This window comes from Henckelia pumila, chromosome 3 (genome assembly GCF_033568475.1).
Source record: "Henckelia pumila isolate YLH828 chromosome 3, ASM3356847v2, whole genome shotgun sequence".
Taxonomy (NCBI): Eukaryota; Viridiplantae; Streptophyta; class Magnoliopsida; order Lamiales; family Gesneriaceae; genus Henckelia; species Henckelia pumila.
The window spans coordinates 49,470,704-49,491,639 of NC_133122.1; the positions used below are offsets into that span (position 1 = coordinate 49,470,704).

General features: G+C 35.8%; 1 protein-coding gene across 3 annotated transcripts; it reads left to right on the forward strand.

Moving 5' to 3' along the window:
• The first annotated feature begins 272 nt into the window (after positions 1–272).
• Positions 273–16,054, forward strand: LOC140892283 (uncharacterized). 3 transcript variants are annotated; one of them, XM_073301124.1, is made up of 18 exons: positions 273–427; positions 576–769; positions 1,203–1,321; positions 2,345–2,390; positions 3,960–4,032; positions 4,168–4,225; positions 5,150–5,245; positions 5,639–5,756; positions 5,827–6,093; positions 7,167–7,268; positions 7,415–7,769; positions 7,860–7,973; positions 8,905–9,533; positions 9,644–9,840; positions 10,115–10,337; positions 11,080–11,199; positions 11,694–12,467; positions 12,739–16,054. In XM_073301124.1, the coding sequence occupies exons 2-18, from the start codon at positions 674–676 to the stop codon at positions 15,811–15,813; spliced, it is 6,462 nt and encodes a 2,153-aa protein (XP_073157225.1). In that variant the 5' UTR covers positions 273–427; positions 576–673; the 3' UTR covers positions 15,814–16,054. The 3 variants fall into 3 exon arrangements, with proteins under 3 accessions (XP_073157225.1, XP_073157226.1, XP_073157227.1); XM_073301125.1 differs by having other exon boundaries at positions 611–769; XM_073301126.1 differs by lacking the exons at positions 273–427; positions 576–769; positions 1,203–1,321; ... (4 more) ...; positions 5,639–5,756; positions 5,827–6,093 and having other exon boundaries at positions 7,239–7,268; positions 7,415–7,484; positions 7,558–7,769.
• Positions 16,055–20,936: the final 4,882 nt, after the last annotated feature.

The following is a 20,936-nucleotide window of genomic DNA, read 5'->3' on the forward strand; positions in this document are numbered from 1 at the left end:
ATTTATAATATAATGTTAGTGAGTCGTGATATACACAATGCGTATGATTTTTAAAATAATAATGATAAAGAAGAAAAAAATTTATTAATAAAAGATAATATGGTAAAACTATTTCAGGGAAACCAAAAATTATACCATGAACTAAAATATTTTGCATAAGATGGCATATATTTTATACTAATAAATTAAAAAAAGTAAATAATGCCCGCTTTCTTTATAATAAAAATTTAAGGGGAAATGGATTAAATAAAAAAATAAAAAATCAAGAAAAATACCAGGCAAACTAAACAGAATCTTTGATCGCCAAAACAGCACAGAGGTAGACAGCTAATTGGAAATCTATGGAAGTCCAAAGGGGAAGGAATTTGCAAGCTAGCCTGTAATGGAAGAACAAGGCGCTGTGAATCTTCACTCCTTTATCTCAGAGGTACATTCAAAGGCCTCTCTTTTTCAATTGGGATTGATGTTTAACCCCGTTTGAGTTATTTTGCTGCTAGGATGTGTTGCACATTCGTTGAATTTAATTTTACTGTAAGAAGATTTTTCAACGATTTTTCTTGATGTTTTTCTGACAGTTGGAATTTGGATCGTATTGCGGAACACATTTTAGGGTTGAGATGAGGTGAAATTGTGAAATTGGAATTCGGGCGTTTATAATCTGATTGGAGGAAGCATGAAGGCCGGAAGTGCGGCAAAGCTGATTGTTGATGCGCTGCTGCAACGGTTCCTGCCTCTTGCCAGGCGTCGGATTGAAACCGCTCAAGTACAGGCAAGTCTCGTTGGTTCCCCCTTTTTTTCCCTCTTTGCTTCGGCTAAAAAAATGCAGCCTTTAGCTCTTTTGTGGGCGTGCTGTTAGTGAAAATCAATTTTATTTCCACTGAATTTGCTAGCATCAAATATTTGAATATCAAACAGATTAGTGTAAATTGGAAACTAGAACAATCCGTTTACCGTAAGGCAATTGGAGATGCCCTTCTTTTTTTTCTTTTTTTTGGAATCAAGAGATGCCCTTCTTAAGATCGCTCTAAAAAGAGAAACCACAAAAATAAGGATTGAGCAAGATAGAGCAGAAACTTAAAATAAAGTAGCTAGTGAAAGAACATTAGGTTGTTTAGGAGAGGAAAATTTGGTAGTTAATGGAGTACTGCCTTATAGACTTGACGTCAAGTGTGTCGAAACATTTGCTGCATGTCTAACTGCAGGATGGACAGTACCTTCGACCATCAGATCCTGCTTATGAGCAAGTACTTGATTCTTTAGCTATGGTGGCTCGGCACACACCTGTACCCTTATTGGAAGCTCTTTTACGTTGGAGAGAAAGGTTATCCACTTTCTGCGAATATATAAGTTATACTTTGAATTGAATATCATTATAAACATCAATAATTTTCATATGGATTTATTATTATTCAAGTCCATTCATTCAGTAGTAAGAATATCATCTCTGGGGATTATCTTGCATGGAAAGTATTGGTTTCCATGCATAGTGCTCTATCTAATTGACTGATAATTTCAAACATATTTAGTTTTTACTGCAAAAGGCTGTGAAAGCTAAATAATTACTGCAACATTAATGATCTTACTCAACACTCAAAATATTTTTATTTTTAGCATCAAAAGCACCAACACTGATAAGTGACACGCACAGGTTTATCCTATATTTTCTTCCAAATGCAAAATAGTCCATATTTTAAATTTTTCGTGGAGGCACAGAAGAGCCCGCCCTTCCGGATCTGTGTGTTGTATTAAAAATAAAGAATCAATGCACATGTTGGTAGGAGGCGCTTTCTTTTTTCATCCACATTTCTATCTGATTTCCTTGTCATGGTATTATAGTAAATGTAATGACTGTAGAACTTTTTATGAATAAAGGGGAGCAATCAGACGTTGGGTCAATTCTGTCCGTTGCTTCCATACCTTTTTTTCCCTCATTAGATTACTGCTATATTAATGGACCTCCCCAGTTCTCTGGTTCTTTTAGTTCATTAATAACAGTTTCCAAGGCAAAATTGACTTCGAAATGCCTTGAAACTGTAACCAACACTTTCTCATAATTCACTCAGCTTTCTCAGATTATTAATCTCAATCATACGGGACCTTGGTGGAATCTAGTAATTGTGCCATAGTGTTGTGGTATAGAATCTCATGCAAATGTGCCAATTGACATATGACGCTCGCGATAATGTCATTACAAAGGAAATAATGTGTTTTGATATTTTTTCTTGTTAGATATTTTCTGATAAATTTTGAAATATATTTTTTGCATCATTCTCTCTTATTGTCAACGTCTGCTTCCGGTTGAATGTGAGTCATTTTGTCTAATTTACTTTTATGTTCTATGCAGTGAATCCCCAAAAGGTGCAAATGATGCTTCCACATTTCAGAGGAAGGTTTGTTTATCCTCAATCAGATGAATCATTAACTCTTGCAGACTCTAATACCAGTGGCAGCATCTACCATCTTCCTCATTGTCTGACAGAACACGAGGAGTTTAAATTTATTTCTTTGTTGATTATTAGAAGTAGGGCCGCTCAATAGTCATCCTCCTCCCTGAATTTTTTCTAATTTCTCATACTTATATTCAAAACTCATAATTACCACCACATCCTTGAGGTTTAAAAAGATTGGTTCTTTATTAAAAGATATAACGAATTATGCAGCATAACTATATTAGCCTATATCATTTAAAATTTTTTGTTAAAGAATTTTGGTCAAGTTCATCGGCGATGTCTAGGTTTTGGCATAATAGCAACTTCTCCGAGGCTTTAATTCCATATCAATTTAGTTATATTCATCTCGCTAAGACATACATACCAGAACTTAGCCTTATCCCTACAAAATCACCTCTGCCATGAACAGAGGACGCAGAAAAGAAAATGAAATTAAGAAAAAAAGATGAGTTAATTTTTTTAATCAAAATTAAATTTCTGACTTACAAAAATTTAATTTATTGACAACATTTCTATAGTAAATCAGATTTAAAGAGGATAACGCATGAAATGATTTTTTTAGGGTGAATGAGTATGACTAGAGAGAAAAGGCTAAATATGTATGGAGTTATTTTGCAAGGGTATTTCAGATAGCAAGAGTCACGTACCTTTCTAGCATTTTAGTATTTCTAGAAATATTAGTTTGGCAAAAGAAGTCATATTTCACGTTCCAATGGTTTTTATTGCTAATAAGCACTGGTAAACCTTTTTAAGTTTAGGGTTCCTTGGTGGCTTCAATCATCTGCGGACTTTAAATCTTTTTCGGTGTCAGACGTGCATAGGGATTGGAGCATTATTTTGAGTTAGCTTTTTGAGCTGTTTGCTTTTCGTAGTGTGTTGACCTCTGGTTAACACTCGTAATTATCTTCAATATTATATATATAATATTCGAGTTTCCTATCCAAAAAAAAAATGCCGGTGAATGTAATTAACAAAATATTTTAAACAAGAATATGATGTATAGAGGTTAAACAATCATTTTGTAATTTCCGTGGAGCTCTTTAAAGGCAATTAGGCAAACACAGAAGTTTGTGAACTTAGGGGAAGGTGGTTATAATTATGAATTTTAGAGGGCAAACCTCAAGGGAGAAGGATGTAATATACCTTTACAATATATGATGTATACTCACTATGAGCACAGTTTGTTGCCACTGTATTTCGCATGACCTGGAGCTTTTTAACCATTGCATTTATTTATTTTCTGTTTATTATAACCCCTTCAGTGTTGGCTTCGACCTTTGCGGTCATTTTTTTCCTGCCTATGGGTTTTGTCACTCTTATGGTTTTCTTTTTTATTATAATACTGTCAAAAGTAAATGGAAAATGGGAGGTTGTGTCAGGAAATTAATAGTTTCAGGGCATAAAAGATATGGGAAATCAAGACGATATTTTTTGATATATCTTATATATTTCATACGACATACAACATATATTTTTGGCTTGTACTTCATAGCAATTTATCTCATCCAGCTTGCAGTGGAGTGTATTTTTTGCTCAGCTTGTATTCGCTTTGTCGAATGCTGCCCTCAAGAAGGACTTACAGGTCTATACACACTCTTAAGCTTTTTATTTGATCTGCACATTTACTGGTTTTCATGTCCGGGCAGTTGGCCTCTCTGACTGGGGTTTCCTCCCCCCTCCTTTATTTTGCGAACTTAACCTATTTCGCTATTGGCAGAAAAACTATGGATTGGTCTTGAAAATTTTATCTTTGACTGGCTAATCAATGCGGACAGGTATTGATCAGAAAGTCAAATTTTTGTAACAATTCATGCCCTGATGGAAATTACTATCAGTGTATATGTTTTCCCTGTGATGTACTTGTAACTTCTGTATATGTTTTCCCTGTGATGTACTTGTAACTTCTGTATATGTTTTCCCTGTGATGTACTTGTAACTTCAATTTTACATTCGTCTCTGGCTAAGATGAAAAAATGAGATATCTTGTGCGGCGAATTTAAAATTTCCCTGTTCGCCGAAATATCTTACTTGCATGCCAAACAAATTCCTTTTAGAACGGTGTGAGCAAAAAACATATAACAGGAACATATGGATGAAATGATTTGTAAGTGTTGGAATGAGTGTGAAGGACTCACTTGATCAAGAACTATAGGATGTATTATTACCAAAGTCACTTGAAATTCCAGTGGGTACATTTGGAAATTGAGTCATTCATTTTCTTTTCTCATCTCATTGAAGGGTTTTGTCAATGAAGTGCCTAGGTGGTGTTTTGCCTGTAAAGAAGATCAGTTGATGCTTAACTTTGATGGTTTCTTCAGAGGCTTTTCCCTGTTTTAACTCCTGATTAAAGTGAATATTTAATTAAAAACCTCTAGAGCCCCAACAGGTTTTCCAATTACGCCATAAACATAATGGTTATAGTTCTTATCATCACAATCATTTTATAGTAATTAATATAATATGTTTCTTATATAAAAAAAAAAACATGAGTACTGTTCACATTATATTGTGGCAAAAAACATGAACCAAACATCATCATCTTTCATCAAGAAGCTTCTGATGTTTTTAATCTGTAGGTTTGATGTGAGGGAAGTTACGCCTTTGCTTTCTATAAATCACAAAGAAAAACTAGTGATGCAGATTGTTCTATAGACCTTAATCATTATAGATATCCTGAGGTTGGCCTGATATAATTGCAGGGTTGTTAGCCAAGTCGAATATCCTTCATTGGTTGATTTAAGGGGGCTTCTTCTTGATCTAGTAGCCCAACTCCTTGGCGCTTTATCACGGATCAGGTATTTGTGTGGCTGCTTGTGACTTTATCGTGCACTAAAAAAAATGCGGCTTTTCTCTGATCGAGTCAAACTAAATTGGATTGTTCTCTCTTTTCAGAAACACAACACTTCATATTAGGAAACAAAATTGAAATTCAAATTTCAAAGATATTTTAAATCTTGAAATTAAGGTAGTGAAATAATGAATATATGGGTCTTGGAAGACTTGACTTTTTTTTTTTTTTTTGCATCTTGTTCCTGGGAATGCAAATGTTGAACCATGTTTATAAAATATCATTAACCTACTTCGGCTGCTTCTCTGGAATTGTTTGTGATTGTGTGATGAGCAAATTCTTTTAGAGGCATGCAGTTCAATCTAATACATCTTATGCTCTGGTCATTTTGACTCAATAGATTTAGCTCTGTGACCGAGCGCTTCTTCATGGAGCTCAATACTCGCCGAATCGATACCAGTATTTCTCGAAGTGAAACACTTAGCATTATCAATGGGATGCGCTACCTTAAGCTTGGGGTAAGGGTAAAATTAAAGTCTGAGGTGAACTAATGTGGAAACATTTTCCTGATGAGAAGGTGAATTTCAGGTCAAAACAGAGGGCGGTTTAAACGCATCAGCATCCTTTGTTGCTAAAGCAAATCCGTTAAATCGTACTCCTCATAAAAGAAAAAGTGAACTTTACCATGCGATATGCAACATGCTTTCAAACATTCTAGCGCCACTTGCTGATGGTGGAAAAGGTCAATGGCCCCCTTCTGGTGTTGATCCTGCACTCACCTTATGGTATGAAGCTGTTGCACGAATAAGGAGCCAGCTTATGCACTGGATGGACAAACAAAGCAAACATATAACTGTAAGTTCTTTTGTGTTGTGGGTGGGATGATAGTTAAAGGACAATTTATTTCTCTCAACTTCTTCATTCATTTCCTAAAATCCATATCGCATTCAGCAACATAATAAAATTCTTCGGATTCAGCAGGACTTGTGAATTTATTTAATTGCTCAAAACTACAAGAATTGATGGAAATGGTGAAACTAGTACATGATGAATTTTTTAGTGTAACAAAAAAATAATAAGTATATTTCTATGGCAAAGTTGCTCACTGTTTGTCAGATATGTTGCCATAACTTTCGTTTTGACTCGATTAGCAAGTTGTTATTTCTGAAGAATCCGAGAACATCAAGTATTTGGTAGTTCCATGGTTATAATTATGTAAATATCTTGAAGGAACACCTTTTGTTTCAATGCTAATAGAGTGGCACCTTATTTTCGGCTTAAGTCAAGAGATGCATACTTTTGTCTATATCGTGCTGGGGAACTAAAGCAGGGGTCGATCGGCTGATGGCAATTTTGGATTGTGAAATTTTGTTTCTTAAAAAGAAAATCCAGATGTGTATTTTCTCCATAGAAGTTCATTGCTGTACAAATTAAGTAGTATGTGATTTTTATATTACCTGATTTATTTCATGTACTGATTTCATTTTAGCACCCAGTCGACCAGTTCTAAATGAATGCCCTCATTTCCGTTTTAGTAGTTTGCAACATTCCATTCTCTGTTCCCTTTCATCGGGAAAGGTAGTAACTTAGAATTATTAGTTTGGAAGGTAAAAATGTAACATCATCCACCTTTTCAGTTTCTCTCCTAAAATTCAGTATCAATGTAAAACAAGTTCTAATTGGCCAGGAGTAGTTTTCATTCTCTTGAACATCTTTTTGAGCAGTTGATATAGTTATTTGAATTAAGCTCTTTAATTCCAGATTCTTGAATCCTGTGAGTAAACATTTATTTAAAGCCTGAAATCTAAAACTTCATATTTATCTAATTATGATGTCTATGTTGGCCTTGTTTATATTAAGGGATTCAAAGTCTGATTTGAATTCTTGTGTTTATATTTGGATGATGTGAGCAATTTTTTCTTTTCTAGGTCGGTTATCCGTTGGTGACTCTTCTCCTATGTCTTGGTGATCCTAATATTTTTCTGAGTAATTTTGGTCCTCACATGGAACAATTATACAAGCATCTTAGGGTAAGTTGGTGCATTAGCCCCTTTTCCTCTAATTTTTTTTAATCTAGTGTTATCATTCTATAGATTACCATATGCTGCCGATAATATATCTACCATGCATTCAATTATAAATCTCCTCTGAGGTTTAATTTTGATCACCTTTTCAGGATAAGAACCACCGCTTTATGGCCTTAGATTGTCTACATCGTGTTATGAGATTTTACTTGAGTGTCCACGGTGATGCTCAACCTCCAAATCGTGTTTGGGATTACCTAGATAGTGTCACCTCACAACTTCTAACTATTCTCAGGAAAGGAATGCTCAGTCAGGATGTCCAACACGACAAACTAGTGGAATTCTGTGTAACTATAGCTGAACATAATCTTGATTTTGCTATGAACCATATGATTCTAGAATTGCTCAAGCAAGATAGTCCAGAAGCAAAGGTTATTGGCCTCCGAGCTTTGCTTGCCATTGTTATGTCTCCAACAAGTCAGCATGTTGGCTTGGAAATTCTCCACGGTAGTTATGCTTATTCTATCTAAATCTCTATTTTGTTTCACAACTTCGGCGCAAAATTCTTGGTTTATCGAATTTGTGCTGTGTTGACAGTTCATAATATTGGTCATTACATCCCAAAAGTCAAAGCATCAATTGAAGCTATTCTGAGGTCTTGCAATAGAACTTACAGTCAGGCTCTTCTTACTTCTTCAAAGACCACTATTGGTAATATTTTGCTAATTTTTCACATTCTACATTGGAATTATCTTTACGTTTTGAAGTTTGTCTCCGAATGTTATAGTTGTTTCTATATAAAAGGTCAACTGCAATTATTGGATATTCATCAATAAATTGCATTATTGAATCTACATTTGTCAGAAATAATATACATACAAATGAGAATAAGTCTGAAGAGATATTTGTCTCGGCATATGATAGTTTTCCTCTGCTACTGGGTACTCATCAATAAATGGAATCTACCCATTTACAAAGCAATGACTGGGAATTTTCACTTTATGCCTAGGTGGATTCCTTATTCAATATAGATTTTGCTTATAAGATTCCTATTGTAAAGGGAATTTTCCAGACAGATGTATTTTCCATTTGCTTAATTTCTGTGGCTTGCGCATTCCCAAAATTGTGAAACAAATTCATTTTCATAGTTGATCATATCAGTTAAAAGTTAAAGCCAATTTTTCGTATGAACACAACTTCACTATTTCCGACCCTTTACCTAGAGTACGATATTTCCCTTGGATTCTTTCCGCAATCTCAACTCACACTTTGGCAATCCTTCCCCATTGTATGTTGTCCGCGACATTGCTGCAGCCACTTTTCATACCCTGTTTTGAGAAGCATTATATTTTAAGTCTTGGACTACCAAAAGCCACTAGCAGTCACAACATCTATTTGTTGGCATATCCGCTGCAATCTTCAAGAACACCCTGATCCCCAGCTTCTGTGCAATCCTGGGCACCAGTAAATTGTCCAATTATGAATCACTTTTTCATCTTCCACCACTTTATCCTGACAGGATGCAAAAAATACAAACAATGCACACCCACACACACTCTGTGAGAGTTTGTGTGACCCTTTTTTATTGCCACCTTGTATAATTTGCTTAATCTTCTGCACAAACTGAAATATAGTATTCCAGATGCCATTACAAGAGAAAAGTCTCAAGGGTATCTTTTCAAGTCGGTGTTAAAGTGCATACCATATCTGATTGAAGAAGTTGGCCGCAGTGATAAAATCACAGAAATCATTCCGCAACATGGCATCAGTATAGATCCTGGTGTCCGTGAAGAAGCTGTGCAGGTTTTAAATCGGATTGTGAGGTACCTTCCCCATCGCCGCTTTGCAGTTATGAGAGGGATGTCAAACTTTATCCTACGTCTTCCTGATGAGTTCCCTCTCCTCATTCAAACATCATTGGGACGTCTTCTTGAACTATTGCGCTTCTGGAGAGCTTGTCTATCTGATGATAAGTTAGATCGTGATTCTAGCGAGTTAAAACGTGTCCAAAGAAATGATGGATTCAAGAGGTCCTCATTTCATCAGTCCCAAGAGGCAATTGATTTTCGTGCTTCAGAGATTGATGCAGTTGGTCTTATATTCCTTAGTTCTGTTGATAGTCAAATCAGGCATACTGCCTTGGAGTTGCTGCGATGTGTGCGTGCTTTGTGGAATGACATAAGAGAACTCTCATTGTATGAACGGCCAGATCATATCATGAAATTTGAAGCCGAACCAATATTCATGATTGATGTCCTTGAAGAGAATGGGGTGGGTAACACTTAGTCACTTACTGATTCCATTAGGATTTCCTAATCGCTTCAATTTCAATGTCATGCCCATCTGCTCTGCTTTTAAATTTGTAGTTGATTATTTTACAGGATGATATCGTTCAGGGCTGTTATTGGGATTTTGGGCGTCCTTTTGATTTGCGACGAGAGTCAGATCCTGTACCTCAGGACGTGACTCTTCAGTCTATACTTTTTGAGAGTCCTGATAAGAATAGATGGGCCCGATGTCTTAGTGAGATCGTCAAATATGCTGCAGAACTATGCCCTAGCTCTGTTCAGGAAGCAAAGTAAAATTCTCTATATTCTCTTACCTCTTGTTTTGGGGTTACATTATCAATTTTACCCGGGAGCAGCAAGCCTAATCATATCAATATCGAGTAATTACTTGAGTGTCAACTAATACTTACACTTAATGAAATTTAGAAATATGACAATATCTGGGAAGAATAAAATATTGTCAGTTACTTGCCGTCTTTATTGTTCAGATTCTCAGTCCTTTCAGAATGTCATTAATTTAAACCCTTTAAAAATAAGGAGATTCAATTTAACATTCTTATGCAGGTTAGAGGTTATTCAACGCCTTGCTCACATCACACCAGCCGAATTGGGTGGAAAGGCTCACCAGTCACAGGACACAGACAACAAGCTGGACCAATGGCTCATGTATGCAATGTTTGCATGCTCATGCCCACTTGCTAACCGAGAAAGTGGTGGTTCAGCAGCAACAAAAGAACTATTCCATCTGATTTTTCCTTCCCTCAAATCTGGTTCCGAAGCACATGTGGTGAGTGTTTGTGCTGCATGCTTTCAATCTTCCAATATATCACTCTGGATGCCATTATGTTGCACTATAATAATCTTGAGTTTCCATGTTCAAGCAGGCAAACTTAGTTGGCATGTAAGTGGATAGTTTGTATTCTAATTTAAAATTTTAGATCTTATGATGAAGACAAGCCATCAATTTAGCTCACAGTAAAAGAAATCTGATTTGATGACAAAATCTCACTCTAATTGGTTCTTGATGTGCCAATTCCCATGTTGCATTTGATACAAATCATTGTAAGGAAAATAATAAGATGATATTGGGTTCCAAATCTTACCTCTTAAGAGTTTATTATTGGAGTCTTTATAATTATATTAAGGTATTCCTTCACTGGCGATGAAGTCCTCCATCTTAGGTAGATTTATATGCAAGTACCCTGATAAATAATTTAATTGCTGGCTGTAACTAGTCTGGGTAGGAAAAACACCAATATTGCACTTTCGGGATGATAAATTTGAGAACTCGTCGCGTGCTGCATTTTGGTACCTGGTTTGGGATGTTCCACTTGTAAAAGTTTGAAACACATGACTATGATTATCTATAATACTTGTATTAGAACTCTAGAAAGTGGTTCGTGGACATTTGCATTTTTGTGCCTGAAATGACATGTCGTAACTGTATGTTGATTCAACCTCCTAACATATATGGCAATCAAGTCTATATCATTTAGCATAAAAAATTCATTTTAACTTTTTTTCTTCAGCATGCAGCCACCATGTCATTAGGACACTCTCATCTGGAATTGTGCGAAGTAATGTTCAATGAGCTTTCTTCTTTTATAGAGGAGGTTTCTCTGGAAACAGAGGGGAAACCAAAGTGGAAGGTATTCTTTGGAAATAAATGTCATGTACTATTGGTTTTACTTTTCAGACTCTCTCTCTCCCATTTTTTTAACCTATTTGCTTTTCCTTCCTTGTGGTTGACACTTTCTGTTAATTTCTTTTTCATTTTGTCCCCTGGATAGTCTTTCCTTGGTTCCCTCACCGTTTGTTCTTCTAGAGGAAATCGCTTTTATTTGAGTCTTGATTTTTTATTAATCAGTGGATCCTCATTGATTTATATATTATTCAAAGTTTGTTCTACAAAGTTTGAAAATGGAGCTGTTGAGTACGTAGATGTTCGAGTGGTGAAGTTCAATTTGAAGGGTGTCTGCAGACTGCCAGGATTTTAGAAATCTGATCAAATTTCACGGAACTGAGTGTGAACTTGTTATGAACTAAATTCTCTATGGACATTGTTTATTCTCCTGTTGTCTGCTGAAGTTCATCTTTGTCTGTGTTATTGCACTGAGAAATAACGTCACTGGACCTTATGCAGAGTCAAAAGTCTCGCCGGGAGGAGCTTCGCATCCACATTGCAAATATCTACCGAATGGTTGCAGAAAAGATATGGCCAGGCATGCTAGGTAACAAACCGGTTTTTCGCGTCCATTATTTGAAGTTCATTGAAGAAACAACTAGACAGATATTGACAGCACCTGCGGAGAGTTTTCAAGAGATGCAACCTCTCCGATATGCACTTGCTTCTGTTCTAAGATCTTTGGCTCCAGAATTTGTTGATTCTAAATCAGAGAAATTCGATATCAGAACCCGAAAGAAACTTTTTGATCTCCTCCTTTCTTGGGGCGATGACACAGGTGGTACATGGAATCAGGATGGTGTTAGTGACTATCGACGTGAAGTTGAACGGTACAAATCTAGTCAACATTCACGGTCAAAAGATTCTATCGATAAAATTTCATTTGATAAAGAATTGAGCGAACAGGTTGAAGCAATACAATGGGCCTCTATGAATGCCATGGCCTCCCTGCTGTATGGGACTTGCTTTGATGACAATGCAAGAAAGATGAGTGGCCGGGTGATTTCGTGGATAAACAGCCTGTTTATTGAGCCAACGCCGAGGGCGCCATTTGGTTATTCACCAGCTGATCCAAGAACCCCCTCTTACTCTAAATACACTGGAGATGGCGGGAGAGGAGCAGCTGGCCGTGATAAATATAGAGGCGGACACCATCGAGTTTCTCTGGCAAAATTGGCTCTGAAGAATCTCCTACTCACAAATTTGGATCTATTTCCAGCTTGCATTGATCAGGTATTATGGAGTTCTTCAAAGGCAGTTTTATGTTGACTAAGACATCATCTATGCGAGTCTCAGTTTCAATTTCAAATTGATCACGGAAGAGGGGGTGGGTTGGTCAAGGGAATGTTCTTTTCGTTTCTTCATGTTGGTTGTCCATATATCCTACTTGCAGCATCTAATGACACCATGATGGCATTATTTTGATATGGATTAATTTTACATCCTTTTGTTCAAGTTCTTGTTATCAATTATTTTTGTGCTTGAAACTCTGATACTACTGCAGTGCTACTACTCTGATTCTGCCATAGCTGATGGCTACTTCAGTGTGCTGGCTGAGGTCTACATGCGTCAAGAGATACCAAAATGTGAGATTCAGAGACTACTGAGCCTAATTCTCTACAAAGTGGTGGATCCTTCCAGGCAAATTCGTGACGATGCTCTACAAATGCTGGAGACACTCTCTGTCCGTGAATGGGCTGAGGATGGTGCTGAGTGCTTGGGAAGCTATCAAGCTGCCGTTGTTGGCAATCTTCCTGACTCGTATCAACAATTCCAATACAAACTCTCTTGCAAACTTGGTAAAGATCATCCAGAGTTGAGCCAACTTCTTTGTGAAGAGATCATGCAGAGGCAACTAGATGCTGTGGATATAATCGCACAGCATCAAGTTCTAACCTGCATGGCCCCATGGATTGAGAATCTCAATTTTTGGAAACTTAAGGATTCAGGATGGAGTGAAAGATTGTTGAAAAGCCTTTACTATGTGACATGGCGGCATGGGGATCAGTTTCCTGATGAAATCGAAAATTTATGGAGTACAATAGCTAGTAAGCCCAGGAATATAAGTCCAGTCCTTGATTTTTTAATCACAAAAGGTATTGAGGATTGCGATTCAAATGCATCTGCAGAAATAAGTGGAGCCTTTGCCACATACTTCTCCGTTGCCAAGAGGGTAAGTTTATATTTAGCGAGAATCTGTCCACAACGGACAATTGACCACTTGGTTTACCAATTGGCTCAAAGAATGCTCGAGGATACTGTGGAGCCATTACGACCTAGAGCAAATAAGGGTGATGCTGGTGGAAATGTTGTCTTGGAATTTTCTCAGGCGCCTGCTGTGGCTCAAATCACCTCTGTTGTGGACAGCCAGCCTCACATGTCACCTTTACTTGTCCGGGGTTCTCTTGATGGACCATTGAGAAACACCAGTGGAAGCTTGAGCTGGAGAACTGCCGCTGTTGGTGGAAGAAGTGCTTCTGGCCCATTGAGTCCTATGCCCCCTGAGCTGAATATTGTTCCTGTAACTGCTGGTCGATCTGGGCAACTACTACCATCCTTAGTTAACATGTCAGGGCCACTAATGGGGGTGCGGAGCTCCACCGGAAGTTTGCGAAGTCGCCATGTATCTCGAGACAGTGGAGATTACCTCATTGACACTCCAAATTCTGGGGAAGATGGATTGCACTCTGGTGTTGGCACTCTCGGTGTGAATGCGAAAGCACTTCAGTCAGCTTTGCAAGGCCATCAGCAACACTCTTTGACACATGCTGACATTGCATTGATTCTTCTAGCTGAAATTGCATATGAGAATGATGAAGATTTTAGGGAGCATTTGCCGCTTCTGTTTCATGTAACATTTGTCTCGATGGACAGTTCAGAGGATATTGTGCTAGAGCATTGCCAACACCTACTTGTTAATCTGCTTTATTCCCTTGCTGGCCGGCACTTAGAGCTGTATGATGTTGAGAATAGTGATGGAGAAAACAGGCAGCAAGTTGTGAGCCTAATTAAATATGTCCAATCGAAGAGAGGTAGCATGATGTGGGAGAACGAAGACCCCACAGTTGTCAAGATAGAGCTCCCAAGTGCAGCACTTTTGTCTGCTCTTGTGCAAAGCATGGTTGACGCGATTTTTTTCCAAGGAGATCTTAGAGAAACTTGGGGTGCAGAGGCACTAAAATGGGCAATGGAATGTACTTCGAGACACCTTGCTTGCCGATCACACCAAATTTATCGTGCCCTCAGACCGCGTGTCACAAATGATGCTTGTGTATCTCTTCTTCGCTGCCTCCATAGGTGCCTGGGCAATCCAGTGCCATCAGTTTTGGGTTTTATAATGGAAATTTTATTGACTTTGCAGGTTATGGTGGAAAATATGGAACCTGAAAAGGTCATACTGTATCCCCAGCTTTTCTGGGGATGTGTTGCCATGATGCACACAGACTTTATTCATGTGTACTGCCAGGTGCTTGAACTTTTCTCACGAGCAATTGACCGCCTATCTTTCCGGGACACTACAACAGAAAATGTGCTGCTTTCCAGTGTGCCACATGATGAGCTTGACACTAATGCATCAGATGGTTCTGAATTTCAGCACACCATGTCTAGAAATGCCTCTGAAACATCTCCATCAAGTGGGAAAATGCCGGCATTTGAAGGAGTACAGCCACTTGTGCTTAAAGGTCTGACGTCCCCAGTTAGTCATGGTGTTTCAATTAAGGTTCTCTCTCAAATCACTGTCCCATCTTGCGATTCGATTTTCGGTGATGCAGAAACACGCCTTTTGATGCACATCACAGGCTTGCTTCCATGGCTTTGCTTACAGCTCGGCCAGGATGCAGTGGTGGGACCGGCTTCGCCTCTGCAACAGCAATACCAAAAGGCTTGTTCTGTTGCAACCAATATTGCAATATGGTGCCATGCAAAATCGATGGATGAATTAGCAACTGTCTTTATGGCTTACGCCTCTGGCGAGATCAGAGGGGTAGAGAACCTTCTGGCTTGCGTCTCGCCATTGTTGTGCAACGGATGGTTCCCCAAGCACTCTGCTCTGGCTTTTGGGCACTTGCTGCGGCTTCTGGAGAAAGGGCCAGTTGAATATCAGCGTGTCGTACTTCTTATGCTTAAGGCTTTGCTTCAGCACACTCCTGTGGATGCAGCTCAGAGTCCTCAAATGTATGCAATTGTTTCCCAACTCGTTGAAAGTACGTTATGCTGGGAGGCATTAAGCGTGCTAGAAGCACTCTTACATAGCTGCAGCTCTTTGCCAGGCTCCCATCCGCAAGATCCAGGTTCTTTTGAGAATGGATTTGGTGCGATGGATGAGAAGATACTCGTGCCTCAGACCTCGTTTAAAGCTCGAAGTGGCCCTTTGCAGTTTTCAACCGGTCTGGGATTTGGGGCAGGTTTGACACCACAGGGGCAAGCTAATGCTGCTGAATCCGGTATATCTCCAAAAGAGTTAGCGCTGCAGAATACACGTTCGATGCTGGGTAGAGTTCTAGACAACTGTGCACTCGGGAGACGGAGAGACTATAGAAGGTTAGTTCCTTTTGTGACCACCATTGGAAACCAATAAGACCATTTGTATTCCTCTCGCCTATGGATGTGTTTTAGATAGTGCACCGGAAATTTGAGAGCTGGTATGTAAATAAGATTTTCCTTGGATGTAGTATTCTTTAAAGTTGTGTTATTTTTTATTGGATGTACCAAGTCTTCTTCGTAAACACTATCAACTTTGTATGTAGTTTTACTATTATGTTGTCGACACATTTTGTTACATTCAGCTGGTTGGAATGAACTGTATATATTTATTTTCACTATTGTATTAAATTAGGAATTCGGTATTTAAATTGTTCCTTCAAATTTGAGCTAATTAGAATCTTGAAGGAGGATCCTCGTGAGCATTAGACAAAATACGAATGCATACGAACTGTGTATTCTTATTTTATTCTTTGCACTTCATTATATCACATGAAATGTTTATGTTTGATCTTTTAGAATTTGCTATATCGTTTCGATGACGTTGAAATATTCTTTAAAATAATGCCATCAAACCATTCGTTATCAGTAAATAAAAATAATAATCGGATGCCTATATTTGTCCACTCGTCAACAACCGATGATATGAGGAATCAGATTTATTCATTTATTTAGGTGATGTTATGTTCCACTGGTAAATACCAGTTATTAGAGTTCGTGTTTTAATGTTGTACGCAATTCCATATTTCTCTTAAAGACTAAAGAGTACAAAATTCCTTCTTATCATAATTTTATTTATTTCCTCATCGTATTATTGCTTCAATCATTGTAATATTGAACACATATATCCATTTGGACTTTTTCTAAATTAATAAGTGGATGAAATTATGATAAATTCATGATGATGACGATGACGATAGAAAATAGGTGACGTTATAGCATAACATATACAAAAAAAAAAAAAAGAAAAAGAAAAAGGCCTCTTGTACTTGTACACTCTGATATTAATTGTAGACGAATATTCGTCCAAAGCACTTGACTATTAATCATAAAGCTCAATATTTTCCCCATTAAGTATAAATAGCTAGTTCTTATGAGAAATATTTAATCTTATATACTATTGGTACATTAGAAAAGAATAAGATATGAATGAAATTAACTTTGGAATGAAATAAAATTGAGAATGTAATTATTGAAGTGATTCTCAAATCAATGGTGTAGATTTGACCTCCAGATCAAATCAATTGATCTGCAGATCAAACTACACCATTGATCTGCCCTTGAGGTAGCAAGGAGCAACCCCAAGGGCAGCATATAATTTTTCGTAATGATTGATATATTTCATTACAACTGGTAAAAGTAAAAATTAAAAAAAAAATAAAATAAAATTATTTTTAATATTAAATTCATATTTCAACTATATATATCAAAATAATAGTTATTCACGCGTTGTTTATTATTATTATTATTATTTTATTGTAATAATATATAATTATGATAATATTTTTTTACTAATAATAATAATTAAAAAATATTATTATTTATTATTTTTCAAAAAAAATAATATTAAGTAATAATAATATTTTTATTAATACTTTTTTAAATAATAATAAATAAATAAATCATAATACTAGTAATTAATATTAAAAAATTATTATTATTAATATAATAAAATAATAATAATAATATAATTATTATATATATTATAATATATTATTATAATTATATAGGTTAATATTAATTTAAATAATCTAAAAATAAAAAAAAGATTTGTATATAAATATGAAAATGAGAATGACCAATTCCATGCAAAATAGATGGAATGACTATTCACATGTGGACATTGATAAATTATCGTATCAAACCAAACATATCATTTCCACCCCATTTCCTCGTACCATGCATTCTTTTATTTTTTTATGATGTGATCATGAAAATAATTCAAAATGAGTACAATCAAAGAATGATTTTTTTTCCATTTTATTTTTAAAAAATAAATAAACAGAGAGAGAGAGACAAATTAAAGAAACAAACAATATTATTGCACCACAAGATTTACTATGTCCAGGCCAGAGGGTGCATATATACTGATCTTAAATTTCACCTCTATGGCTCTATTGCTATTTTGGCTTGATTCAAGTAACTTTCAATTTTGGTCATCATGTTCTCCAAAACATTCGATCCCACAACTTTCCGTCATTTTAAAATCTTTTGGATCAACATCTCAAAAGTGCTATATCCAATATTAATTTTTGCGTATTTGGACAACTTGGCCAACTGAGAAAATTAAATAATAATGTAGAAGAAATGTGTATATATAACGACCACATAATAATTTATATCGATTTTTTTAATGAAATTAAGTGAATTTTGATATCTATATATTAAATTGTAAATAAAGAAAAAATGTCCCATTAGAAAGTTTGTTAATAAACGTTCCAAGAAAATTTCAATATGCAACTTCTTTATCAAAGAGAAAATCATTAACACTGAAATTAATTAAGTAAAAACTATGCGATCGAATACATTAAAAAAAAAAAACGCGCATGAAAATTATATATCTATGAAGCACATAAAAGGCATCATCAGAATCTCGATGATATATACACTAAAGCCATATCTTGCGGAAAAAGATTATTCATACAACTAGATTTTTTTTTTCCCAAATCAAAATCCAATATATATATGTGTGTATAGATTTAATTGATCGAATGTGCAATTCATGAGATTCTTAAAAATTATGGTACATATTTTCCACAATATATATAATGTATCCCATCCTCCTCTGAACCAACCAACAAACAAGACTCACGCTCACCCCCACCATTTGCTGTCTGGGAGTTAATTTTCATCACATCAATCTTATTATACCTTCTAAGAAATTAATTCATTCAAGAAAAACAAAAGTATTTACCATTACTTACCTAGTTACCTAGCTTACCAAACTATATATGTAATATATATATATATACATATATAATAATGTACAATAGTGGGCTAGTTAAGTTAATGAGTAAAATATATAGAAACTAAACATGCATATTTTACTTCATCAACTTAATTAGTTCACTATTCTACATTATATAGTACTCAACGCGAATTTTTGCTAATTAGAGTATATTTTAAAACACTTTTTAAATTATACAGAGAACACTTAGCTTGCTTACCAATACTTGGAAAATTTTAAGATGCAAGACTCATGCAACGTACATCAAATTAAATATGTAAAACATAAGTCATTATATATATATATATATATATATATATTATCCCGTAAGTCGATGACACGTAACCTAAATCAACAGTATCCGAAGAGTACTAATTACTTAATTAAAAGTAAAATGATGACACTTTGCAATAAAATTGAAACAGCAAAAGTAAAAAACATAGTGTCACCAAAATGTTTTGTTAACACCAATTTTAGTGAAGAAAAAGCATTGGAAATTTTCTTCAAGTAACCAAACACCTTTTATATCCACGTTCTTAGTGGCTCAACAATTTAAATTATGAAAAGAAAAAAAAACGTAAGCACAATAATACTCCAACTACCAACATATATAATGCGTGGGGTAGTGAGAAGCAAGGGAGGATTTGAATGCATGCCAAAAAAATAAAAATAAAAAATAGAACTGTTTGAATTCGGATGCTTTTTAGTTTCATGATTTTGCTATATTTGCAAATTGGACAATAATAACATTGCACTAAAGAGAGAAATGACTATGAAACACAAAGGAAACAAAATTAACTATTAATATTAACTAAATGATTATGATTATTATTATTATTATTAACTTTAACATCGTCAAGTTGGATATTTTATTTTGCTTTAATTTGAAGTGGAAGCAAAAAGTCAGGAGATGGATGATTGAAGAAGTCATTGGGCAGTAGTGAACTTATCCGGTGTTAACCAATCCCCATTTAATTGTAAACATTGGAGGAAATTAATAAGGTAATATAATTAGCCCTACGAGTTCAAACAAAAGGAAATCGATTGCCGGTTTACTTGAGTGGGTGCATGCATGCATGTATTTTAAACTTATATTTGTAAGTTACATATTTTCGTTTTTCGTTATATATGATATCGGTTAGTCCATGCATGGTATATGTTAATTAGTCAATCAACTTGTATTTTTTTCTCGATTTTATTAGTTAATTTTTTCCACACACACATCAACAATCGGTCATTTTTCGGTGCATGTTATGTCATGTCTTTTTCTAGCGTCACGTCGCACTAAGATGAAAAGTGACTAAAATGAAAAAAAAAATACAAAATACAAATTAGTGTATTAAGACTATAAATTGACTAACGTACAATATAAGACCAAAATTAATGCATGTTTAAAGCAAAAAAAAATATAAAATAAAATTGTTATTACTTATTCATCAAGCATGAAACGTATTTTCTTGAAAGCCCCTAGCTCTAGCTCTAGCTCTAGCTCCATCATATTAACATGATCTTCATGTTTCACATCCTTTAAGATCATGCATGTATTCTCGGCATTTAATCTCATACTCATACCTAAAATTTCAGTGCTTGTAACCGGATCATGACCGGTGCTTCGCTTTGATCAGGCCGATCTATCACTGATAGAACCGGAATAGGCCGGCGGGTATGTACGGTACCCTTGGGGGATAGATAGTGAAGGTAAGGTCCCAGCAACTAGCACCCCACATGCATGACGTTGATTCATGAAATGAAATAATGCTAGCTTTGTTTGATGCTTACAAAGGTTCAATCCAGTACCCCTTTGTGCAATACCTCACCGTTGGTTTAGGGTCCTGTCCCTATTTATGGGATATACATGCATCATGTATGCTCCTTCCTCATGATTAATAATCCAAATCTTGGATTCGATCTTCCAATCCATCTATTTGAGTGGGAAAAATAAAAACAAATAAACTCTTAAAATTCAAAAAATCAAATAAAATAATTTTCGAACTTCTATCCCAACTTCTCTTTGAAAAGCTGATTTTTTAAAAAAAAATTGATCTTGTTTAAAAATAAAATAGTTCTTTAATGATATTTCCTACACATGTACATTCACTCGGCCAAGGACGGATCTATCATCTATGCATGGGCTCTACCGCTCTAGCCCGGCCTAACCTTTGGATTTTGAGATTATATACGTCTGGTCTAATTCTTTTGAACGCGCATGATGTCTTGTCAGTAGATGCTTACATGGATGTTCACGGTGGGTGTTCACCATATCATTATATATA